Below are 24,626 nucleotides of genomic sequence, written 5' to 3' on the forward strand. Positions count from 1 at the left end.
CCCACACCCCTTGGCGTCGGACCGTCCTGGAGACGGCTCAGACGACCTAGCTGCTCATCTCTCTCCATCCTGCTGCAAGAGTGCTCCCTTCCCAGATTGATCCGGACCGGCCTTTCGCCGCATGGCCCGCCATGGACTACTACAACAACAGCGGCTACGACAACGATCAGCAGCGGTACGGCGACCACCGCTCTGACCGGCCTCACCACGACCATCAGCAGCAGCAGCAGCAGCAGCATTACCACCATCGGAACCAGGAACAGCACGGCGACTCGAACTACCACGACCCCCACGCTGGGTCACAGTACCAGCACGATGCATACGGCCGGCAGCAGCAGCAGTACTCCAACGAAGAGCCAGCGTTCCATGCTGTGCCCGTCAAGCCGCGACGGTAAGCATCGCTAGCGTCCCAGCGAGGGTGCAAGCGGCCTCGCATGGATCGCCCTGGCAAATGACACGCCCCAAGATCCACCTACTCACATGTATTCGTGCCTGTGCTTCACCCTGGCCCACTCTTCATTGTCCGCCTTACCCCCTGCGGCGCCTTGTCGTGGTCGCGCTACGACACGCCTAGGCAACCCTCGCAATTGGTATCGGCGCACGGCCCCTCGCGGCCGCCAGCGGAAGCGGGCTCCTTTGGTCCTGCGCCCGTTCCACCTGTGCCCACCAACTTGGCCGCTGTGCGGTCTCGTTCAGCCGGTGGTCACAGCATGTACCCCTCCTCCTCCCGCCAACACCATCAGCACCAATCGCAGACGGATCGCGAAGACGCTCAGCTCCACGCGACACCTCCGCACACACAGCTCCACCGTGACGAACACGTCGTCTCGCCCGAACCTTACCCTCCGCAACGGCCAGCGCAGCCCTGGACCGGCGTAGCTGGCCACTGGGATCCTTCGGGTGCTGCCTACGAGCCCCATCAGGCTGCGCCGACGCCCCTCTACGACCCTGTCCCGGGCCCGGGCATCACGCTTCCCGGTCACTTCAAGGCCGATTCCGTCTCGACCAGCGTCGATCTTGGCAACGGCATGCGCGACGCAGACTCCCTTCGGCATCGGCAGGACATGAATCGCCTCGGAGGCGGCTCCTACCCCTACCAGGGCTACGGGACGCCCATGAGCTACGGCCACTCGCAGGGCTCAGCTCGCAGCCTCGGCGCCGAGGACGAGAAGAGCGTCTACTCCAAGGCCAGCGTGCCTGCTTCGCTCGGTTACGGCGACCACTCGACCGTCAATCTCGCGCAGCCCAGCCTGCCCCCGCCCACGTCCTTTTCCTCTGGCTACGGTCCAGGCTACACCGCGCACGGCGGGCCCCATGGCGACGTTTCCAGTGATCCCTACCAGACTTCCGGCGGCTTGGGCCAGCCTGGCTTCGTCATCGCCGCCGCGCCGAGGCAGAACTTCCAGACGAGGGACCCGTCTGCGTGGGCGCAGAACCGCGACAAGATCATGCGGAAGCGCACCGTCAAGCGCGTCGAGCTCCAGGACGGCAACCTGGTCATCGACGTCCCCGTCGCGCCGTCCATCAGCCAGCAGTCGGGCTCGGACAATCCCGAGTTCTCGCAGATGCGCTACCAGGCGGTGACGTGCGACCCCGACGACTTTGTGGCGCAGCGATACACGCTTCGGCCCTGGCTGTACGGGCGCAAGTGCGAGCTGGCCGTGGTGATGACGTCGTACAACGAGGACGACGTGCTGTTCGCGCGCACCATGGGCGGCGTCATCAAGAACATCGCCCACCTGTGCCAGCGCAACAAGTCCAAGGTGTGGGGTGCCGATGCCTGGAAAAAGGTCGTCGTTGTCATCGTTGCCGACGGCCGCAAGAAGGCCAACGACCGGATGCTCAAGGCGCTGGGCCTGATGGGTTGCTTCAACGAGGCCGTCATGAAGGACCACGTGCTCAAGAAGCCGACCCAGGCGCACGTATTCGAGTACACGACGCGCGTCCAGGTGACGGACAAAGGCGAGGTGCGGGTGGCGCCGTGCCCGATCCAGGTCGTCTTCTGCCTCAAGGAGGAGAACAAGAAGAAGCTCAACTCGCACCGCTGGTTCTTCAACAGCTTCTGCAGGCTGCTGCAGCCCAATGTCTGCGTGCTCCTCGATGTCGGCACCAAGCCGACGGGCACCTCGATCTACGAGCTGTGGAAGAGCTTCGACAAGCACGAGCACGTCGGCGGGGCGTGCGGAGAGATCTGCGTCGACACGGGCCGAGGATGCTGGAACCTCGTCAACCCACTCGTCGCCAGCCAGAACTTTGAGTACAAGCTGTCCAACGTGCTCGACAAGCCCCTCGAGTCGGTGTTCGGCTTCATCTCGGTCCTGCCCGGCGCCTTCTCCGCCTACCGCTACAAGGCGCTGCTCGGCCGTCCGCTCGAGACGTACTTCAAGGGCGAGCAGCTGCACGGCGCCGGCGCCGACAGTGGCGTCTTTACGAGCAACATGTTCCTCGCCGAAGATCGGATCCTGTGAGTCTAGGTAGCCCGGCCCGGCCCGGTCCGTTCGGGCGTTGACGACGAGCTTTCGCTGACACCCCCTTTCCCCGTGGGCCTTGCCGCTTTCGCGCACAGCTGTTTCGAGCTGGTGACCAAGCAGCGCGAGGCGTGGCTGCTGCGCTACGTCAAGTCGGCCAAGGCGTTCACCGACGTTCCGGACCGCGTGCCCGAGCTCATCTCGCAGCGCCGGCGGTGGCTCAACGGCTCGCTCTTTGCGTCGTACTACGCGGCGTGGCACTGGTACCGCATCTACACGTCCGGACAGAGCTTCGGGCGGAAGCTGTGGCTCACGGTGCAGACCGTCTACAACATGGTGCAGCTCGTCTTCAGCTGGTTCGCCATCGCCAACTTTTTCCTCGCCTTCTACTTTCTCCTCTCGTCGGCCACGAGCACCGAGGGCAAGGACCCGTTCTACGGCCAGGGCAAGGCGGTGACCGAGATCTTCACCAACGTGTTTATCGCCATGATCCTCGTGGTGCTCGTCTGCTCGCTGGGCAACCGGCCGCAGGGCTCCAACTTTGCCTACACGTCGGCGATCCTCATGTTTGGCGTCATCATGGGGCTCGCGCTCTACTGCGCCGGCTACACGACCTACCTCGCGCTCGACTCGGCCGGGCTGACGGCGTCGGCGGGCTGGAACTGGGACCACATCAAGGTGCTGCTGACCACGCCGGGCTTCCGCGACATTGTCATTGCGCTGGCCGCCACCTACGTCCTCTACCTCGTCACGTCGATCGCGCACCTGGAGCCGTGGCACATGGTGACGTCGTTTGCCCAGTACATGTTCCTGATGCCCACGTACACCATCATCTTTGCCATCTACTCGATGTGCAACACCAACGACCTGTCGTGGGGCACCAAGGCGCAGACGGGACCGGCGACGGACCTCGGGTCGGCGACGTCGGCCAAGACGGACGGCAAGGAGGTGGTCGAGGTCAAGGTGACGGCGACGTCGCAAGACGCCGAGGACCTGTGGCGCCTCTACCGCGAGACGCTGAGCGTGCCGCTCAAGGAGGTGCACCAGAAGCGCGACAAGGCGACCAAGTGGGAGGACCACGCGCGCAACTTCCGCACCAACATGGTGCTGCTCTGGATGGCCACCAACACGGTCGTCATCCTCGTCTTTACCAGCTCCTGGTGGAACGCCTACGTCCAGAGGCACCTCGGCGGCCGCGGCAAGCAGCCCGTCGTCAACCCGTACCAGAGCGTCATTTTCTGGAGCACCGCCGGCCTGGCCGCCTTCCGCGCCTTTGGCAGCTTCTTCTACCTCTTCCTCCGACTGTTTGGCCACTGAGCTGGCCGCCGCGCGGAGCTGGCTCCGCCTCGGCCAGGGGCTGTGCGCTGCGATGCTCCCACATCCACTCGCCGGTCGAGCACATTGCGATTCCCTGCTTGTCTATTCCTCTCTGTGCTTCTGTCACGCTACCGGGCTGCCTCGCCTCGCCGCCGTCACTCTCTTGCTTTCGTACAGCCTCGGACCTCGCCAACTCCCCTCGTTTGCTCGCCGGCGTGCTGCAGTAATACTATATCGAGATACCCATGTCCCTGGCGGTACCGCGCCCATCTGGCGTCGACAAGTGCGCACGCACGACTGAGCGGCACTCGACTAGTTCTGGCTGTTTTGTGAGAGAGAGAGGCTGCGAAGCTCGCATCGGGTTGTCGTTCGACGGCGCGGAACGAGTGGGTGCGATGCAAGAGGGTCGGAAGCGGGGGGCGCGTTGGGCAACGGGACGGACGGGTTGCGTTGCATCGGATCAGATCAGCTGACGGGGACCAGCTGACGACGAGGCGCGTGTCAGATGCGCTGTCTGCCAGCAATCGCCGTTCCGTGGTCGCCGTTCCGTGGTCGAGAGCGATATCACTGCCAAGCAATCAGAAGCAGGAGCAGAAGTCGAGACCCGAGATGATAGAAGGGCGATGGGCCATTCCGCTTCGACGAGACGAGGCGCGAGGGCTGCATCGAAGGCACGCCTTCGATGCCACATGCTCCCTGGATCACCACCACTACTTTAGCTACTGATCAGCCCAGGCACGCGCACAAAGCGGCTTGGACAGCAAGGTGCGGCGCGGCTGGGGGGCTGGCCTGGCCTGGCCTGCCTGGCCTGACGGGGGCAGAGGACGAGCGAAGGCGGGCGTAGAAGTCGGTCGCATCGATCGCATCCCATGCCTTTCATGCGGCGTGCAAGAAGTCGTGAGGCAGACATGTCCATCCATTCTTGATTCTTTTGACAGCAGCCTACGGGACCTCTGCTACGGTAGACTCGCCATCCGACACGCTCACGCTCACGCTAGCGCACGCCTCTTCCCGCCTGTCGATGGCGTCGACAAGGACAGCTGCAAAAGGCCAACGAGCCGGTGAGTGTTTGCGCGCAACACAGAGCGCTCGCATGTCCTGGCCTGGCAGGCCCTGGCCGTGGGCCGGCAACGTAACGGGACGCGCACGACACGCGTCTGCCACGCGCGCTAACGTTAGCGCTCGGAGCTTGGCCCGCGCCAGCAGGCGAGCGGGCAAGAAGCAAAGCCGCACCGGGAGCAAGCCATGGTCAGGGTCCACCCATTCCGACCCGAAAGCCGAGGCCGCACTCGACCGTACCCGCCCGCTCGTCGGCCTGTCCCGCTTCGCCCTGCCCTGCCCTGCCCTGGCCCAGCAGGCTGGCACGCTGTCGGTCCAGATCCTTGGCAGCGTCGTTGTTCAAACGGCAGCTTGACCGATGGTGCTTTCTCGCAGGCCGGACGCGTTCGTGATCACGAGCGCACGTCGCAGGCCCATGTCGTGCCTCTGGACCGCCAGATCTCGAAGCGACGAGCTCGACGTGCAACAAGGCGGGCCCCCGTGAGTCCTCCAAGGGTGAGAGCCATCTCCGTGGCGTTCAGGCCCGCGAGGCTCAGCGATCCTAGGCTCGGCCTGTGTGAGGGGGTCATCCTGCGTTACGTCCTCTGTGTGCACATCTGCTCGGGCTGGAAACAACTCCGCCTGCACGGCGGCAGCAGCGCGCAGCATCGGCGTGCGACCACCTCGACAACGGCGGCGGGCGGCGGCGTAACGGCAGCTGGTCTTGGGGCAGATCAGATATAGAGCCTTTCAGCAGCAAGCTGCTGCCTGGTGCCTGGCATGGCTGGCAGACGACGCACCAAGGGGCGCCGACGCGATCAGATCAAAGGAGGGCGGCGTGACTTCGGGTTGGCGCCGATCAAATTCGGGTGAGCGCCAGAGTGACCGCCAACCGGGCGTACGGGCTGCCTTGCTTGCCCCTTTCATGCGTGCTCTCAGAGAGAAGAAAGCTGGCACGGGCGGCACAACGATCTCGATGAAGGCACGTCAGGGAGCCAAGCAGGTGACAAGGTACCTCTACCTGAGCGGTGGCTGGCAGGCAGGCAGAGCCTCCCCTCTCGATCTGCAGCGTCGGCAGCCACCCTGAAAACTAAGCAGCTGCGCGGCGCTCGCACGCAGAACAGTAGTAGTCAAGCAGCGAGAAAGCCAAGCAAGCAAAGCAAATCAAGCAAGCCGGTTCAGTACCTGTAGGCAGGCAGGCGGAAAGGGGCGATGCAGCATCGATACGATCCTGGTCTCGCTATCGGCATCGACGAGGAGGCTCGAGGACGATATGGACGCGCCGGGGGTTAAACCACAATGGGCCGCGTAGGAGCGGAAGCAGGCCGGCAGGCAGGCAGGCAGGCAGATGAGCGACGGAAGACGGACACCTAACTGCACTCTGGCCAGGCTGGGCGTGCGACAGCAGCGTAGGACCGGCCGCCTGAAAGAGTGCGTACGTAGGCTAAGCTCGACTCGGCGGCTGGGCGGCGTCGAGGGGTCGGCCAGGGTCCTCTTGCTCGGTCCCCGCCCCAGCGAGCCAGGCCAGGCAGGGCGCCGCCGAAAAAAAAAGAGCGAGGCAGGCAGAGGGATGCAGGCGCGGCTGCCGCGCTCGATTTTGGGGTGCTGATGCCGGTGTGCTCAAGCCCCCTCCCCCTTCTGGCTCTTGGTCCCCCTGCCGGCCTGTCGGTGGCCCCTCCCTCTCTCCCTCGCCTTTCCACCTGGTGTGTCCAATCGCCCCGGACGAGGAGCTGCCATCGCCGCCCTTTCATACTCGACTCTCCTGCCACCACCACAATCCGTCAGCCGCGCCGTGACTCCGTCTTCACGCCACGCCGCTGCTCACAGCACCTGCCGCGCACCCTCGACGTCTTTCCCGACACGTCCCGGCGAGACCAATTTCCGCACCACGACTTGCCGACTTCTGTCCCCCGCTACTCGCCAAATCGTCGATCCCAGTCCAGAGAACCATCTTCAGCAATCTCGACGAGCTTACCCGGCAAGCATCAGCACCTGCGATTGGAGCATCACGGCCCTCTCATCTTCGGCGACCGCTGCACGCCCACCAGCCGACAACGCGACGTTTCACCGCGCACACCAGTCGTTCGCCAGCTTGCCAGCTTGGGACAGCATTCGCTGTTCTGGCTGACCAGCTCCTCTGCAACCTGGGCCTGCAGCTGGTCTGCTAGTGCGCCCGCCTGTCCAGCCATCGCGTGGTGTTGGGCTCATCAGATTCCTGGTCCTTTACACCACTGGTCGGCTGAGCACCCTCCAATCGTTGACGAGCACTCAGCCTGACCTGCGTCGCGGCGCCCAACGGCCCATCAAAGCGTGGTCTAGCGTCAGAGACTGCCACTGCCATGGCGACCGACTACGAGCGCGGGACAGCGCCCGTCTCTTTGCGCTCGGATCTTTCGGGTGGCCTCCTCTCTCAGGGGGCCGAGCCCGAGGCTGCTGACGGCGCTGACGCCCACGCGGCATCCGCATCGCTGGACGAAGGGGCCACCTCATCGATCGAACCAGCGCCTACGGCCGAAGCGCTTCATCCGAATGGAGGCTCCACCCCATCCGGCTCGAGGCTGAGAGGGCCACGCCTCGCCTCACAGCCTCGCGGCCTTCATGAGCGTGCCCGCAACGCCAGCGGCGGCACCAGCATCCTCGATCGTGAGCACGGAGTCAATCCGATGATCAGCGCCCACCGCTCGCCGTACCCGTCCGCCTCGCCCTATTTCCTGACCGTCATACCTCCGCTGAAGTGAGTAGACCTCGTCCCGACCTGGCCGGCTGGCAGGACACCGCCGCGGTGCTGACAAACGCCTCCTTGCCGGCCCCGACCTCGTATCAAATAGCTTTCCGGTCGCATCCGGTTCCGACTCGAGCCAACTGGACCGACTACGCAGAGGTTCCCTACTGCCCCTCTATCCGACGCTTGGCGGCCAGCTGTGGGCAATCTCGCGCGAGTACGGGTTACCGTCGATCGGCGGTCTGCTCGTATACCTGGCCGAGGATGTCGAGGGCAATCTCGGACCTCAGATCGGCGACGCTGCCTGGACCGCCTTGTGGTCGCGCTACTTTGCCGACGACGACAGCGCCTTCTTCAGCTCGTTTGGCACGCCCAACAGCCGATCCCACAAGCGGGCCAACGATGCTTCCGACAGCGCTCTGGGATCCAACGAGTCCGACCTGTCTCGCTCCAGCGACCTCGAGCTACCGCGATCGCGCAACGCCCGCGACGGCAGCGCCAGCAACCGACCCTCGCCGCGCCTCAATACAAAGGCGCATCTGCGGAGAGACCCCGCAGCCATGGCGGCCGATTGGAGCCCGTCCACGCGCAGCATCGCATGGTCTGGCCGGGGCAGTTCTTTGGCCAACCGGACGAACGCCTCACTGTCCGTCGAGCGTATGGCCGCGCGCCTGCCGATCGTGGGCAAGATCGAATGGATCGTAGACGAAGGCAAGGCTTCCTGGTGGGATGCGTGGGCCGCCCGGAAAGCGGCGCAGTCGGAACCACCAGCAGCTCGCGCCGCCAGGAGGAGCATGCATCTTCAGAATATCAGCAAGCCCTCAGGAGCCTCCCGGACTCCCATCGGAGACCCAGCATTGTCGGAATCGACCGCGGCGGGGCCGTCCCCTCTTGAGAGCCACGCCAACTCCGCCACGTCGCCTCGACCATCTAGAACATCCCAGCCGCCCGCAAGCCACAGAGAAGCAGAGCCCATCGACCTCAGTCTTCTCGGTTCCGACGAGCCAGCTGAAACTTCGCAGCACTCTGCGAGGGAGAGGAGTGCGAGGGACACGCCGCCAAGGGATGCGGGCCCAACGATCCCATCCCCGTCATCCAACGGATTTCCGCGCGGTGACACGTCAGGTCCGGATGATGTTCTCGTCAAGCCTCGATCTGCATCTCGCCCGTCGCTGCCGTCTTCTGCCACGCAAGGCTATGTTGAGTCGAGCTCCGTACGGACAGGCAGCGCGAGTAGTAGCAGCGGCAGCCCGAGTAGTAGCAGCGGCAAGCCCGTGCGAAGCGACATCCGCCAGCTCACGCCGTCCGTCGGCCGCAAAAGCATGCACAGCCACGTGTCGGCTGGCGACGACAGCTATGCCGGCTACTCTGCGCTGCTGGAAGACGGTGACGTACACAACGAGGACGGCAGCGTACGAGCAAGCGACCAAGACCCGCAGGTGCATCCACGCTCGAGCCCGAGCGAACATTATTCACCGCTTGCCAGCGAAGGCGATGACGATTTCGATCGCGAGCGACACGACGATCGCAGCGGCAGCACAAGAGGTCAGGACGACGTCCCGACCTTTGATCCAAAAGTCAGCCTCTTGCCTGACGGCGTCGATGACGACGCATGGAGGGACCTTCGCCACAGCACTTTCGATGCGCAACGGCCGAGCGAGTCCAGCCTGCACGCGGCGACGCCGGTGCAGCGCTCCCCGTCGGAACGAGCAGTCGATGCCATCGCCGACCGGGAACATCACAACTTCCTACTGGCCACGCCCAACACCGTACGCCTGTCGCAGTCGGCGATCGACCGCCACGTCTCGATGTCGCCCCAGGTGGGCATGCAGGTCGACGACGTGCACAGGTGGATCGAGAAGACCTCGGGAAGCCCCAGGTCGCACGCGAATGGGGTCCCGATCGAGGGCGATGAGAACGTCCTTGCCCGCCTGCCAGAGCCAATAGCAGGACACGAGGCGAGCGCCGCCGCTGCCGTCGACGACGACTTTGAGCTACATGATGACGCATATCCGTCCGACGTCCGCGAGGTGGTAAGCCTATGGGCCAATGAGGTGGCTCGATCGTCCGAGCATCTGCCCCTGATCGACCCACCTTCCGAGTCGCATCCGGAATCGCATCCGGAGTCGCCCAAAGGCGCGGCCGACCACGACCTGAACAGGCCGGCAGAAACCGACGAGGAGCGACCTACGAGCGGCGAGGGCACCAATGGTCTCCAGGTGGCGTCCGCCAACCCGCCCGCCGTCGACGAGGGATCAAGACAAGCCCTACTCAGCCCGTTTGCACTGGACGAGGCCGCCTTTGCCGGTCCTCGACCGGATCTTGGCGATCTCGCCTCTTCTCCCGTGGCGACCGCGGAAGAGAGCCCCGAGCCGAGCCCTGCTGCTCACCAGGCGCCGGTTCTTAACATCCAACCTTCGCAATCTGCTGGCTCACTGGCTCGGGAAGGCGACGCCCAGGCCCTCGCTGACACGCAGGCAGCTCCAAGCACGCCTCTGGTCGGTGGGCGCCCACCGCCGCTCAGCATTGAAACTCAGATCCAGCGAGACGGACCGAGCGCCAGCCGCAGGAGCAGCGCCGACATCAGCGATTCGCTCGAAGACATGCAGAAGGCCTTGGAACTCCTCACGCCCGCTCACTCGCCCAACCCCGGCGCGTTCCCTTCGGGCAAGCGTGTACCGAGCCGGGACAGCTTCGCCTTCGCAAAGACGCTGTCGGCCTCGGTGACGCCGAGTCCGAGATGGCTGTCGCGGGCCAAGGCGCGACAAAGCCGCGCCGAGCCCCAGAGCTCGTACGTCTCGAGCGACAGCGCCTTTTTCCGCGGCCACGTCTCCCCGCGACCGGCCAGCGCGTCCGCAGCCATGATTGGCCCGCGGAGAAACGATTTGCAGGTTCCGATCAGCGCTTCGCGGCTCGCACAGTTCAACGAGGTGATACAGGCCGAGCAACGTTCTCCAGACCGGCAGTCGGCAGGCGCGCGAGCCTCGAGCACGATGCAGGCTCCGTCCGACGCCGAGCCTCTCAGTCCTCTCGGAAGACAGATTCTTCAACGTGACTCGAAGGGCACGCAATCCGCTCTGGAGGGCTCGCCAGATCACCGCCTCCCGTTGGAGCCGACGATGAAGCCCAGCACCTCGCCTGACCAGGACGGGCGTTCGGATGCATCGTCTCGCCGAGCGAGTCACGCCGCGCTCACGCATGCGGACACACGCTCACAGCCGACCCAGAATCAGAGCTCGCACGAGGATCGAGCAGAAGCGGGAACTTCGGCCACCGGGTGGCAGCAAGCACAGGGCGAGCCAGAAGAGGCGCAGCAAGACCAGCACGAGGCGTTGCAGCAGAGGTCTTTGGGCCACGACGAGGACCAGTCCGACGAAGGTGAAAGCTCGATCGTGGATCATGGGCGCAACGCGCAGAGATACTCGGGCCTCTCGTCAGCGATCTCGGCGCACGGCAACGACGTCGCCTCAATGCAGTCGAAGGATGACCTGGCTCCGGGTCGGCCAGAAAACGGTACTCGACCGGCGATGCTCGAGGACCACGACGAGCTCTTGGGCGCCCAGGGGACCGCAGATGCAGCCTCGGTCCCGGCGGCCGTGTCCGCCGCGACAAAGGCGATCGTGCCTGAGGCCGCCATTGTCGACACGCAGCCCCTCAACTTTGCCCGTCGCGCTCCGATGGTCACCCTGGGAGACGAAGCGACCGATGCGAGCAAGCGTCTGTCGGTCAGCTCAGAAGCAGCGGCGACGATCAGGCGATCACCGGCCAAGAAAGACCATCCCCTCTTTGGACCGAGCTCGCTGTCGATGTACACGCTCCGAGACTGCGACATCGAAGCGCTGTCCGGCGACCCCGAGCAGGGCATGGCGTCGATCGAGCGCTTCCTCCGCGGCAACTCCTTTGCCGAATCTTCGGCAATCCCTTCCGCGGACAACAGCCCTGGTCTTCTGCTCGAGGAGGGCGCCAAGCAGCTCGGCTCTGACGGGCCATTGGAGCCACAGTCGCTTCCGGTTTCACACGACGCGCAAGGGTCAGGCGATGACGAGGTCGCCGTGTCGAATTCGGACGCCGGCTTTGCCAAGGCCAAAGCCAATGGCGCCGCTGCATCGGAGAGGTGGAGCCAGGGCAGCCAGAGCCAGAGCAACTGGACCGGGCCTTCGCGCCAATCGCTCCTCTCGTCCTCCTACGACCACGACCGCGACCCAGAGACGCCTCTGTCTGGGCAAGGGCAGCTGATCAGCGCTGCGCAGCGCCACGCAGTTGACAAGGACGCCAACGTCAGTGACGCCATCCTCACGACGAGCCCGGAGGCAAGCGACCACCTCTTTGCGCCCAGGGTCGATCCTGACCACGGCCGCAGCGCCGATGGAGGGCCGCCAGCTTCGATCGCGGGAACCGCCCGGCTGGTCGCACATTCGAAGGACGGGGATCGACATGGGTCAGGCGACGGTGCTGATGGCACCCACTTCGGCACGACGGGGCTGGGCGACTGCAAGAACGAGGGGGCGCTCGACGACGACGAGATCCGTCAGATGACCGAGTCGACGCGGGCCGCAGTGCGCGAGGCACTTTCGTTCCGTTCGTCGCCCGATCCGATCTACCTGCCGCAGAGCCCCATCCTGCGAAGCCCGACGCAGAGGGCGGCCTCTGCGTCTCCCTCGTCGCCGATCTCGACGGGCTCGTTCACCAGCATGAGCCGGCGCAGGACGTCGAGCTCGAGCCTTTCTGGACGCAAGGCATCGGCCCCGCTCAGTCTGAGCCTCGACATTGACGGCGGCGGCACGGGCAAGACGCACGCGGCCGCCCGCAGGTCGGGATCACCCTCGCCCAACCAGCGCTTCCGCACGCTGCCCCCCTCTCCGCGCATGATCCCGAGCCAGTTTGGGCCGAGCAGCCCGCTCAGCGCGACGTTCCCGACGGCCGCGGGCGCAACCAACGCCCTGGGCAGCCCGACGTCGAAGCTGTCGCATTCGTCGCGCTTCGACGACCTCACGTCGCTCACATGATGCCCTCGTGCTCATCTGGTGCTCGTCGATCCCTCCCGCGTTCTTGACGAGGGACATCGCTCTCGACTGTTCCCCCCTTCGCTTCATCTAGCACATCGTCGGAATGCTCATCTGGTTTGGTTGGTCGTCATCGCCCTGACTCGGTGTCTGTGTCGCAGACGAGGAACCTGCCTGCCTGTTCCGGCCACGCACGGCCCGTTCTCACCTAGTGCGCAAAGACCGCGAGGGCATAACAAAGCTGTCCTGGCACATGTCAAGGTCTTGAAAGGGAAGAGGGGAAAATGATCGCCCAGCTTGCCCCGCAATCTTGATCTTGCAACAGCGCAAGACCACCTATGCTGATGCAGCACTGTTGCCTCAGCATAGCTCCTTTATTCTTCGCTCTGTCGAGGTGGCGCGGTGAGGACTGCCGGCTTGCTGCACGGACTGCTGCGGGCGGGCGGGCAAGAGAGAGGGTGTTGCCGAGTGGAGGAGCGTAGGGCCTGCGAGTCGGCGACTTCCTGGCTGCCTTTGCACCCAACCACCACCAACCTCCGTGGCCCTACCCACCGACGCTCCTCTCACAGCGCGAATCCTCTTCGATTCGGTTCGATAGCCCGGCAGTCCAGACTTTGTCGTAACGCACCACGACTCGCCTTGCCCAGCTCCATCGACCCTATCGCCCGCCGACGGCTACCCTTCGCTCCGCGCCGCCATGTCGCTGCTCCGACCATTCCGCGCGACGGATCTGTTCCGATTCAACAACGTCAACCTGGACAACTGGACCGAGACCTACTCTCTCAGCTTCTACCTCTCGTACCTGGCGCAGTGGCCAGACCTGTCGTTTATCCAGACGTCGCCCAACTCGGAGCGCGTCATGGGCTACGTCGTCGGTAAGGCCGAGGGCAACCCGCACTCGAAGCCGCCCACATTGCACGGACACGTCACCGCCATCACTGTCGCGCCCGAGTATCGCCGTCTCGGCCTGGCAAACGGCATGATGAACCTCCTCGAAGACGTCAGCGATCGTTCCTACCGCGCCTGGTTTGTCGATCTCTTCGTACGACCCAGCAATACCAATGCCGTACGCATGTACGAGGGCATGGGCTACGACGTCTTCCGAAAGGTCAAGGAGTATTACCACGGTGGAGGACCCGGAGGTCGAGACGAGGACGGCTACGGTGAGTCGCCCGTGGTGCTCGGATCGGCCCAGCTTCGATTCCGACCCAGCACAGGGGCCGGCTTCCCGCTCCAGAGCGCGGCTGGCTGACGAGTCCATCGACCCTGCCCTGCGGTCCGCCTCCCTCGCTCGACGACAGATATGCGCAAGGCACTGTCGCGAGACACCAAGAGGGTCACGGTGCGCAAGAACGGGCGCAACTTCACCGTCAACCCCGAGTGAGTATCACAAACCCGCTGCGACGGGCCAGGCCAGTCAAGCCGAGCCTCGTCCCGGTCGGACCAGACACAGCGGACAGAGAGGAGTACTGACCGACGACCACTCCGGCCCACCTGCCGCATCATCAGGTCCATATACTTCGAACCGGCTTACCGGCCCTGATGGCAATCCAGTCACCTGCGCATCACCAGACCACACGCCGTCTGCAAACCGTCCCGTCCATCTCTGCGTGCGGGCGCCGTCCCACATCTTGGCGGCGGGAGGCTCGTGCTGTCATTGCGGCTGTGGCGCCGCTCTAGGGGCGGGCAGCTGGTACTCTTTCTCGATGCCCAGCTTGCGGATCACCTTTGCGGGCATGCAGTAGGTCGGGTCGACGGGCTCGAGGCCGGGGAACCCAAGGAGCGAGAGGCCCGCGACGCCAAAGTTGGTGTGGAAGACGTCGGTGACGTTGTCGGGGCGGTCGGCGATGCCGCCATCGTCGGGATCCTGAGCGCCGTCGAGGCAGATGGTCGATGGCGATGGGATCACGGAAAGGGTGAGCTGCGTCGTCCATCAGGCCGCAGGAGAAGCGGGCAGGCGACTCACCTGAGCCGAGAGGATGAAGCGGGAGAGCTTTCCTGCATCGATCCAGTGCAGCCTGCCGATCATGCTCAGGGCGGACAGCACCCACCACGAGTAGCAGACCTAGACGGGGGGGGGCAGTCGACGGGTTGGGCGGGGCGCAGAGGTCAGCGGCTGCCTAGCTGGCGGTTCGCCAAGGGCGCGGGAGGGGGCGCTGGAAACTCACGTCTTCGAGCTTCTGCGGTCTGCCATTGAGGCCGCCGTTCGGGAGCTGCCGTTCGGAAAGCCACCAGCCGACCTTGTCGCGGTCGATGTGGTGTAGGGCGTCGAGGATCGAGAGGGCGGCGATGCAGACAAAGACTGGCGAGGAGCAGGGTTGCGGACGGCGAGAGTAGGTTCAGAGGGTCGTCAGGATGAGGCCGATCGGGCATGCCCTGGGGCACCTCCCCGTCGTGCCTAGTTGGACAGAGAAAGCGCTGTTACTTTACCTTGACCGGAGTGGCTCTCTGCGCCTTGGCAGAGGCCGAAGCCGCCGTCGTAGTTGTGGCAGCGCAGGATGTGGTTGATGGCGGCGGTGCGGTTGAAGCGTCCGAGTGCGCCGAGGTGGGCGAGGGCCGATACGGCGCAGTAGAGGAAGCGGGTGTCGGTCTCGCCCCACTTGTCGCCCTGTACCGAGCCGTCTGGAAGCTGGAGGCCGACAATGACTGACGGGTGCGGCGGCGAGGCCCGAAAAGGGTTGGGAATGGCAGGCAATGTCAGCCGTACAAGTGCGCGGGCGGGCGGACGGGCAGGCAGGCAGGCAGGCAAGCGGTTGGTGCTGGTCCGGGAGCTTTGTGCGTACACTGGATGAGCCTTTTCCTCTTTCCGTCCTGTTCGAGCAGTGGAAGTGCGTCCTTGATTGCGAGGATCTGTATTGCCGAGAGGGTGCTGAGGATGTGCGGGTCGTGACCGGGATGGGAGCCGAAGCCGCCGGTGCGCTGGTCCCAGCAGCTGAGGACGTAGTCGATGAGGGCCTGGGCGTCGAGCGCGTCTGGCCTGCCCATGATTTCGAGTGCGACGAGACCCCAATATACGCCGTTTGTGCGGAGGTGCGTTGTGAGGTGGTAGGCGAGCGAGTCGCGCTTGCGGTCGAGCGCCTGGATGAAGGCAACGTGCAGGTCTACCAACAGGCCGTGCTCGTCTTCGGTGTGTGCCGTCTGCTGCATGGCTGATGGTGAAAGTGCCATGTTGATTGTGATGAGGTGGCGTCGGTGACGCGGGCCGTAGGACCCGGAGAAAGAGAGCGAGGGCGAGGCGGTGGTGGTGGTGGTAGCAGTCAGGCTGGCGGCGACCAGAGAAGAAGGCCGGCCAGCAGCTTTCTCCACATTGGATTCAGGTCGACGCTGCGGGTGATTCTGATTTTTCGACGTGAGCCCGGCAGCGCTCAGCAAATGTACACTTTTTGTTGGGTGGGGGGGGGGGGCGTGCCTGTGTTGCTCTGCATCCAGGGTCCTGGCCTGGTAGTGCGCTCCGGGCGCCCTTTTCTGGCGTGGCCTGGCGGGCTCGGACCAGGCGTCGACGCCTGAGGATTGACCTTCTCAATGACCAGACTCGCCACCCACTTCACCTTCATCTCTGCCTCGTCCTATCGCCACCCCGACGTCTTTCCCTCCTCTCACCACCCGCAATACAGCGCCTGAACTGGGCGCACCAGCACAACTGCGCCACCCACCATGGCCCCACCACCTCCTCCTAACTCGTCTGGGGCTCAAGCCACCATCAGCTCCTTTTTCAAACCAAAACCCTCCACGTCAAAGGCAACCCCTCCCTCGGCACCATCCACGTCAGCGTCGTCGGCGCCGTCGTCGTCGTCGTCCAGAATCAGGCTCGCAGATAAGAATGACCTCTCACAGCGCCCTGCAAAGCTACCCCGCACCGTTGCCCCTCCAACCTCGGCACATCCGCCGCCACCTCCTCCGTCCAACAGGATGGACCAGTGGCGCTTCCTCCCCTCCCAGCCATCCCAGCCTCAACCTGCGAGTCCAAGCACTGAGTCATCACCCACCCAGGATCTAGCCCGAGGCGGTCGCCGCAACAACGACAAGGGCACTCGCGCAGCGTTCAGATCCAGGCTCCTCGCCGACGACCGCCTCTTTGCGCCCAGGAACCCTCCTTCGCCAGACGAGTCTCTCGAGACGTCGGCTCCCTCCCCGTCAGACTCTGCGGATCCCGAGACCGGTCATGACCCATCCGCTGATGACGACGTCGAAAACCGCTTCGCTGGCTTCAGCGCAACCTCCGCAGCTCAGTCCAGCGCACCCGCGTCCACGGCTCGGACCCCAACATCCACAAAGCCAGCCAGCACTCGAAAGCAGAAGGCCGCCGCAGGAGCCGCACCGGCCGCTCGTGACACCGCCACAAAGTACACGCCCCTCGAGAAGCAGATCCTCGACCTCAAGGACCAGCATCCCGGCATCCTCCTCATCATCGAGGTCGGCTACAAGCTCAAGTTCTACGGCGACGACGCCCGCATCGCAAGCAGGGAGCTCAACATCATGTGCTTCCCCGAAAAGAACCTCATGACGGCCATGATCCCCGTGCACCGCCTGCACATCCACGTCAAGAAGCTCATTGCCGCCGGCCACAAGGTCGGCGTCGTCCGCCAGGTCGAGACGCGCGCCCTCAAGGCGGCTTCCACAAACGCCAACACCCCCTTTACCCGCAAGCTCACCGCGCTCTACACGGCCAGCACCTGGATCGACGACCTCTCGTACAACGACGCCGCATCGTCAGAGGCCCTCGACCTCGGCGTCGCAAGGCCAAAGGCGCTCATGGCTATCGTCGAGAAGCTCGAGGGCGGCAACGGCCCCGAGGACCGGGTATCGTGCGGTGTCGTCGCCGTCGAGGTCTCGACGGGATCCATCATCTTCGACCAGTTCAGCGACGGCCATGCCAGGAGCGAGCTCGAGACCAGGCTTGCTCACCTCCAGCCTGCCGAGCTGCTGCTGTCCCCCAAGCTCAGCCGCCCCACGGAGAAGATGCTCGGCTACCTCGCAGGAGACGACTCCGTGCAGAAGATCCGCATCGAGCGCATGGGCGAGCTACTCGAGTACAACGACGCCTTCCAGCGCGTCACCCGCTTCTACAACGGGACGGGGGAGGCGTCGAGCCCAGAAGCAGCGTCCGAGAGTGCGCTGCAGGGACCCTCGGCCTTCGAGGATGCGCCCGACAGCGGCAAGCTTCTCAGCCTCGCCGTTTCTTTGCCGCACCTCGCGCTCGTGGCGCTTGCGTCGATGATCAAGCATCTCGAGGAGTTTGGCCTCGAGTCCATCTGCCGCCTCGCGACCAACTTCCAGTCGTTCACCAACCGCACCACGATGATGCTCAACGGCAACACGCTGGCCAACCTCGAGATCTTCCGCAACTCGACCGACGGCGTGCGAGAAAAGGGCTCGCTGATCTGGATCCTCGATCGATGCAAGACCATGATGGGCAAACGCCTGCTGCGCAAGTGGACGGCCAGGCCTCTGACCGACCGGTCGGTGCTGACGACGCGCATCGACGCCGTCCAGGCCATCGCCGAGGGCGGGAGCGCCATCGTGCGTGGCCTGCCGTCGCTCCTGCAGGGCCTCCCCGACCTCGAAAAGGGCCTGGCGAGGATGACGTACGGCCGCAGCACGCCGACCGAGCTCGCCACCATACTCCTGTCGATGAACCGCATCACGCAGGAGTACGCGCTCGTCGACGACCCGGCGGAGCTCAAGCTGGGCTCGGACCTCCTCAACAATGCCGTCGCCGACCTGCCGCGCGGCAAGGCGCCCGTGCAAAAGTATCTGCAACAGATCAGCATTAAAGAGGCGCGCGCCAACAACAAGGCCGACCTCTTCCTGGACCCGGAGCGGTGTCCGAAGCTGCAGCAGGCCAAGGACAACATCGCCATCGTCGAGCACGACCTGCGCGAGCACCTCAAGGAGCTGCGCAAGTACCTGAAGCGACCCTCGCTCGAGTACGCCACTGTGGCTGGGATCGAGTACCTGGTCGAGGTGCGCACGAACGACGCGAAAAAGGTGCCCGCCGACTGGCTGCGCATCTCGGCCACCAAGGCCATGGTGCGCTTCCACACGCCGACGATCATCGCGCTGACCAAGAAACGCGACCAGCACAAGGAGACGCTGCAGGCCGAGGCCGAGGCGGCCTACCACGAGCTCGTCAGGACGATCTGCAGCGAGCACTACGTCGAGCTGCGCAACGTGGTGGTGGCCCTCGCCACCCTCGACGCCCTCGTTTCACTGGCGGCCGTGGCGGCGCTCCCCGGCTACTGCCGGCCCGAGCTCGACGATGGCGTGGCGGACGGCTGCAGGATCGAGATCAAGGGGATGCGACACCCGATGATCGAGGCGCTCCGCGAAGAGCCCTACGTGCCCAACGACATCTTGCTCGGCCCCGGGGAGGACAGCACCAAGGCGATCCTGCTGACGGGGTCCAACATGGGCGGCAAGTCGAGCGTGGTGCGCGCGTTGGCGCTCAACGTCATCATGACCCAGATTGGCTCTTACATCCCGGCCTCGTCTGCGCGGATCAGCATGCACGACTCGGTGTTCACGCGCATGGGCGCCTCGGATGACCTGGCCAAGGGACGATCGACGTTTATGCTCGAGCTGCTCGAGACGAGCACGATCCTGCGCGCCGCGACGGCGCGGTCGCTCGTCATCCTCGACGAGCTGGGGCGGGGCACGTCGACGACCGACGGGCTGGCCATCGCGCACGCGGTGCTCGAGCACTTCCTCGCGCTCGAGGCGCGCGCGCCCAACCTCGTCTTTGTCACGCACTACTTCCAGCTGGGCTCTTCGGCGCGGCGCGGGCTGCGGAACCTGCACATGTCCTTCATCGAGGACGATGCTACCGAGGCAGAGACGGGACACCGCGAGATCCGGTTCCTGTACACGCTTCGGGCGGGTATGGCCAGTCGGTCGTTTGGCGTGCACTGCGCGAGGCTCGCCGGCCTACCTGCCGAGCTGCTCGATACGGCCCAGCGCATCTCGGAGCGGCGTGAGAGCGAGGAAGACGAGAGGGTCACGAGGAAGAGGCGCAGGGATGCCATCGCCCTCGTTGGGCTGTGGAGGGGCGACGGCATCACAGCCAAGGAGTTGGAGACCGTCGACCGCGCGGTACAGAGGTGGACGTCCTGAACGACATCGCATCGGCTCGTGTCAGTAGTACCTGTTCGCCATCATCTCGGTCTAATGCTAATTCACACACAAGTCAGACGTCACACGGGAGAGGCTGGAGAAAATGATGATATTGCAATAACGGAGAGGGCAGTCTTCCCTCCCCGTGAGACGGAGAGAGGCGGGAGCGGGGGCAAGAGGCATCCCACCCCGTCCGAGGAGATCCTCGGACGGAGAGGGGCGGGGAAGGGAAAGGGGAAGGGAGAGAGCCGAGAAGAGGTCTTCCCTCCCCGCGAAGGGGGAGAGGCGGGAGCTGGGAGCTAGTGGCATCCCTCCCCGTTCGAGGACGGGGAGAGGCGGAGGGATTATTTTCGCAAACACGTTACCGTGCCGCCTTGCCAGAGTACTTTAGGCGTACCGGCACGACCCTTCCATGCTAGCGAGCATGGATGAGAGGGTGAGGGAAAGAAGATGGGGAAGGGGGGGGGGCGAGGGAAGGCCCCTTCTTATCCCTTTCAGATCTGGCCTTCCGACGCCAACTGAGGCCAGCCGGCTTCCACGTTTCGGGTCGCTGACCCGAAAAAAAACCACGGGAGACAGACCCTGATCTGCCGAAAATTACGGGAGACGGTCGCTGATCTAAAAGATCACGAAGACGCGTCCTGAAAACCATGGGAGACGGGCTCTGATCCACCTGAAAAATTACGGGAGACGGGCTCTGATCTTTTGGATCACGAAGACGCGTGCCGGAAACCACGGGAGACAAGAGCAGATGCATGGCTGGAAACCACGAAGTCTCCCCTGACCACCACCAGGTGCCACCAAGAAAGGCCTGCAGGGTGCACGCGCGCTCGTCGCGCTTCCCCTCCCCCAAACCCCACCACCCACCACGCGCCCGCCTGCCCACCTGCTTGCCTACCCACCTGCTTGCCTACCCACCGCATCGCCTGTCCGTCTGCCTTTCCGCCTGCCTGCCGCCCGTTGCCAATCGCCTTGTCGTAGCCACCGTGCCCACCCGGTGCGTGCCCAGACTGCTGCTCGCGCCGCCGCCGTTGCCCGCAGCCCGAAGACGTCGCCCGTGCTCTGCCTGATGAGTTGACGTTGCTGTCCTTGCTGCACCGCCGTCAGCCGTCCTGCGGGTCGGGTAAAAATACAATTGACTGCACGAGACGGCTCTGGGCTCAACCGCTAGATGTTAACAAATGAAGGAAGGGAAGAGCTGATGGGCTCTTAGAGAAACTCGAGAGGCAGCGCACGGCCTCGATAGCGAGCGGGTCGAGGTATGGATCGATCGATATCCAGCATCGAGCGTTGGTGCTCAGACGTCGCACTCCATCTCGCGGTCTTCCATTGCTCGCGGCTGTCGCACGGCGTCGACATCGACATCGACGTCGTTGAGCAGCTGCGAAATCGTCGGCAGCCTCGAGCGCCCAGGGGGAGTGGCGCCGGAGCTCGCGTCGCTCTCTGACCGGTCGGGCGATGGGCTGGTGCGGCGGTGCCGCAACGACGGCGTCTTTTCCCCGTCCTCGAGCACGCCTTCGCCTTGCCGTGCGACGCCGGTGAGGATTGGCGCCAACGTGATGCGCGACGATGCCTCCTCGGCTCGCGTCCGGTCGGGGAAGTTGATGGCGATCAGTAGCTGGCGAATCAGACGAACGTGCTGCTGCCGGATCGTCTCGGGCACGGCGCGTTCGCTGGAACGCGACGGCGGCCGCCCCAGACCCTGGATGCCCGAGATGCGTTCGCTGAGGCTCGGGTAGAGGGAAGACGACGAAGATGACGGCGGCGACTCGGACGAAGCCCCGCTCTCATGGCGGATCGGAGGCAGCCGACGTGGCGGCGAGTCGCGCTCAGAGGATTCCGACGACAGGATCGAGCTGATCGAAAGACCCCTTCGCGGCGACGACAAAGACGAAGAGGGCGACGTCGAGGACCGGAGCGAGGGGAGCCTGCGAAGGGCATCGCCGGTGGCAAGCTTCGGGTAGAGACCGAGTCCAGGCGAGGTGCTGCCATGGCGCTCGATGGCATCGCCGCCCTCGGACGAGGCCGTCGGGCTCAGAGAGCGGTAGCGGTCGTGGAAGACAAGGGCGGGGGATGAAGGTGCAGCGTCCTCCATCGCCTCGTCGTCTGGAACGTCGCGCTCTTCAACCTTGACATCAGTCACGGGTGCCGGGCTCAGCTCTGCGGCGGTGGCGACCGGTCCGGGCGCAGCGCGCGTGAGGGCCTCGACCTTGCGGAAGCTGTGGCCGCCCATGTCCATCGGAGCGAGCTGCGGGACGATGGCCGAGCCTCGCGATACCCGCATGCTGTCAAAGGACGCTTGCTGAGGACCGTGAGTGTACATGGCACCGCCGTGCTGGTTGGCCGCGGCGTAGGCACCTTCGTATGACCCGGCGACAGTGCCGCCGTACAGGCCCTGCCCAAAGTGATGGGCGGATTGCTGGCGGTGAGGCAGTTGGGCGATGGGTCGCTGCATCTGAGTGCTCGGCAGTAGCGGCTGGTGATAGCCTGGGGGCACGACATTGTGGCCACCGTACAAGATGCTCTCGTCAAAACCCGGGATGGTGGTGAGCCCATACTGGGACAGCGAGCTGACGTCGAACTCGTTGTGCGGCGCCGCGGGGGTCGCGTTGGAGTACGAGGAAGAGGCGTGCGACATGCTAGCGCTGGAGGTGTCTCTTGCCGCATCGGCTCCGAGCTGTAGCAAGAAGGCGTTGAGCTGGGCGAGGTCGGTCGGCCTCATCGCATCGGGCAGAGCAAGCTTCGAAGGTGCCTGGGCGCTGGTGGTTGGCAGAGGAGCTTCCGGCGTGTGAAGCGTCGACGTCGGCTGGGACTGAGACTGAGGCTGCGGGAGGTTCATCGAGGAGGCATCCGTCTCAAACGACGACAGCAGAGCCTGCAGCGACGCGTCGTCGATGCCGCCGTTGCCGAAGGTCTGGTTGAGGCGTTCAGCCATGGTGGCGTCGTAGGTGGGCGCCAGCTTCTTCCGCCTGACGTCGCCGAAGAACTCGCCGACCTGCTCGTGGTTGCGCTTGGTGCCAGCCAGGTTGCTGCCGCCGGTGCCGTGGGCAAGGAACATGTACGAGTTGGGGTCGGTGGTCGTTTTGCTGCGAGCATCGGGACCGCCCGTGAAGTTGAGGTAGGACACGGCGCCCCTCGAGGCCGAGTGGTGTGCCTGTGCCGCAGGGCTGCTGCCCTGGGGGGTGTCGAGCCTCGAGGAGAGCGGGGAGAGCGATGCGGTGGACTGCGCATAGCCGGGCGTGTGCTCTCGCATCGGCTGTGAAGGAAGCGCTGGGTAGGCAGGTGCCGAGTAGGCCGAGTCGGCGACTTGATGGTACATGGCGGAATGACCGGGAACGCTGCCGAAGCCGTATGGCGCGGCGCCCACACCAGGTCCGAGGTGGTAGGCGGCAAACGACGCCTTGGAGTCGGCCGCCATGGCGCCGAAGGACTTGGCGGCAGCGTTCTGGGCCGCCTTGTGCTGCCTCTGTTGCTGGTGTTGCTCTGTGTGGATGCGCTCGTGCTTCTTGAGGTCCTGCGGCCTCTTGAAGGTCTTGTTGCAGATGTCGCAGGAGTGCGGCTTCAAGGGCGTGTGAACTGTCGAGGTAGGGCGGCGAAGGACAGCGAAGACGTCAGCATCTGACGGCAGGTCAGGTGCGGGAACCACGCGCGGAGCCACTTACCTCGGAGGTGCGACGTGATGTGGTCTCGCTTTGCGCAGCTGACGTCGCAGCCTTCCCACCGGCAGGTGAGGCAGAGGTTGTTGGTGCTCTTGCGCCCAACGTGGTCGTCGCACAGGTGCTTGTAGACGACCTCGGGATCATAGTAGATGCGACCGCAGTTGTCCCATCGGCAAGTGATGGGCTTGGGCCGGTCGTGGTCGGCTGCCTCGGGGTCTTGGCTGTGGACCCGGGAGGGCGAAGGCGAGGAAGACGACATGGTGGTGGCGAGGGAGCGGTGCGAGTACGACGGGCTGGCGCCGGTGTTGCTGCTGCTGGCGGCGTAGCTAGAGTGCTCGCTGACCGAGGCGGGAGAAAGATGGTTGCTCATGGCGAGAGCAGTCGCCGAGCGGTGGCTAGCTCTGTCGGTGATAGATTGGCGGCGAGGTAGAGGGCTAGGCCTTGGTGGTCAGAGATCCTTGGGCGACGGCAATACCGATGGCGATGGCGATGGCGATGGTGGTGATGGTGGTGATGGTGGCCTCGAAGCCGTCGAGAATTGATGGGAGTGGTACGGATGTGCTTGGCAGGGAGGAGACGACTTTGCGGGGGCGGAGGGTTGCGCGGGCACGAGGCTGTGCCAAGAAACGCCGGCGCCTATATCTGAGGTGGAAATGCCAAGCCCAGGCAGGGCCTCTGGATGCCAAGCAAATCAAAGAAGGGACGAGCTGCGAGCGAGCAAGGATGATGCGCGCGAGGCAGGCAGGAAAGCCAGAGGGGGGGACGACGCCGGGCGGAGAGAGTGAGGTGAGGTGAGGGCGACGAGGAAGGAGGCCACGCCAAGAGCGAAACGAGCGGCGATGGGGCGGGTGCGGGCCTTTGCCAAGACTTACGTAGGGCGGGGGCAGCACGCCAGCCAGGCCATCGAATGCCAAGACCGAACCCACACGGCACGGCACCCAAGCCGGCCCAGCGCAATTTCGCCCACTGAGGCCGCGGGCCCTCAAGTTGCCAGCGCACTTTGCCTAGAGCTCCTGCTTCTGCTTGCCTGCCGGCAGCGCCCCAGCCCGAGCCCCAGCCCCAGCGCCGGTGACGAGAGAAAATAGCACAGCAAAGGGCGGCGTCGGCCGCTCCCGGCCGGGGATTCCGTCAGGTTCCTCCGCAGGCCTGGCCTGTCGGTAGGGTGCCCACGCAGCGGCCTGACACACTTGGCCCCCCGCCGCCCCCTTCGCACCTTGGCGACCCTGACCTGGCCCCAGCCGCCTTCGATGATGCACGCTCAGCGCAACGGCGGATCTGTTCACCCAGCAGAGAGCAAGAGGCGGGTGGA

General features: G+C 64.8%; 6 protein-coding genes across 6 annotated transcripts; 4 read left to right on the forward strand and 2 right to left on the reverse strand.

The window, feature by feature from the left end:
• Positions 1 to 131: 131 nt before the first annotated feature.
• Positions 132 to 3,785, forward strand: PFL1_03300 (uncharacterized protein; the record flags this gene model as incomplete). Its single annotated transcript, XM_007880817.1, has 3 exons — positions 132 to 391; positions 575 to 2,464; positions 2,567 to 3,785. The coding sequence occupies 3 exons, from the start codon at positions 132 to 134 to the stop codon at positions 3,783 to 3,785; spliced, it is 3,369 nt and encodes a 1,122-aa protein (XP_007879008.1).
• A 3,377-nt stretch (positions 3,786 to 7,162) lies between these two features.
• On the forward strand, positions 7,163 to 12,551 carry PFL1_03301 (uncharacterized protein; the record flags this gene model as incomplete). Its single annotated transcript, XM_007880818.1, has 2 exons — positions 7,163 to 7,557; positions 7,652 to 12,551. The coding sequence occupies 2 exons, from the start codon at positions 7,163 to 7,165 to the stop codon at positions 12,549 to 12,551; spliced, it is 5,295 nt and encodes a 1,764-aa protein (XP_007879009.1).
• A 694-nt stretch (positions 12,552 to 13,245) lies between these two features.
• Positions 13,246 to 14,091, forward strand: PFL1_03302 (uncharacterized protein; the record flags this gene model as incomplete). Its single annotated transcript, XM_007880819.1, has 3 exons — positions 13,246 to 13,711; positions 13,850 to 13,928; positions 14,058 to 14,091. 3 exons carry the CDS (start codon positions 13,246 to 13,248, stop codon positions 14,089 to 14,091), a joined length of 579 nt encoding a protein of 192 aa, XP_007879010.1.
• A 111-nt stretch (positions 14,092 to 14,202) lies between these two features.
• PFL1_03303 (uncharacterized protein) lies at positions 14,203 to 15,695 on the reverse strand (the record flags this gene model as incomplete). The annotated part of the gene is made up of 5 exons (XM_007880820.1): positions 14,203 to 14,415; positions 14,515 to 14,613; positions 14,717 to 14,850; positions 14,979 to 15,194; positions 15,332 to 15,695. 5 exons carry the CDS (start codon positions 15,693 to 15,695, stop codon positions 14,203 to 14,205), a joined length of 1,026 nt encoding a protein of 341 aa, XP_007879011.1.
• A 507-nt stretch (positions 15,696 to 16,202) lies between these two features.
• Positions 16,203 to 19,658, forward strand: PFL1_03304 (uncharacterized protein; the record flags this gene model as incomplete). Its single annotated transcript, XM_007880821.1, has 1 exon — positions 16,203 to 19,658. The coding sequence occupies one exon, from the start codon at positions 16,203 to 16,205 to the stop codon at positions 19,656 to 19,658; it is 3,456 nt and encodes a 1,151-aa protein (XP_007879012.1).
• A 1,297-nt stretch (positions 19,659 to 20,955) lies between these two features.
• Positions 20,956 to 23,687, reverse strand: PFL1_03305 (uncharacterized protein; the record flags this gene model as incomplete). The annotated part of the gene is made up of 2 exons (XM_007880822.1): positions 20,956 to 23,234; positions 23,321 to 23,687. 2 exons carry the CDS (start codon positions 23,685 to 23,687, stop codon positions 20,956 to 20,958), a joined length of 2,646 nt encoding a protein of 881 aa, XP_007879013.1.
• Between the last annotated feature and the right edge of the window lie 939 nt (positions 23,688 to 24,626).

Source organism: Pseudozyma flocculosa (genome assembly GCF_000417875.1).
Source record: "Pseudozyma flocculosa PF-1 unplaced genomic scaffold scaffold00010, whole genome shotgun sequence".
Lineage (NCBI taxonomy): Eukaryota > Fungi > Basidiomycota > Ustilaginomycetes > Ustilaginales > Ustilaginaceae > Pseudozyma > Pseudozyma flocculosa.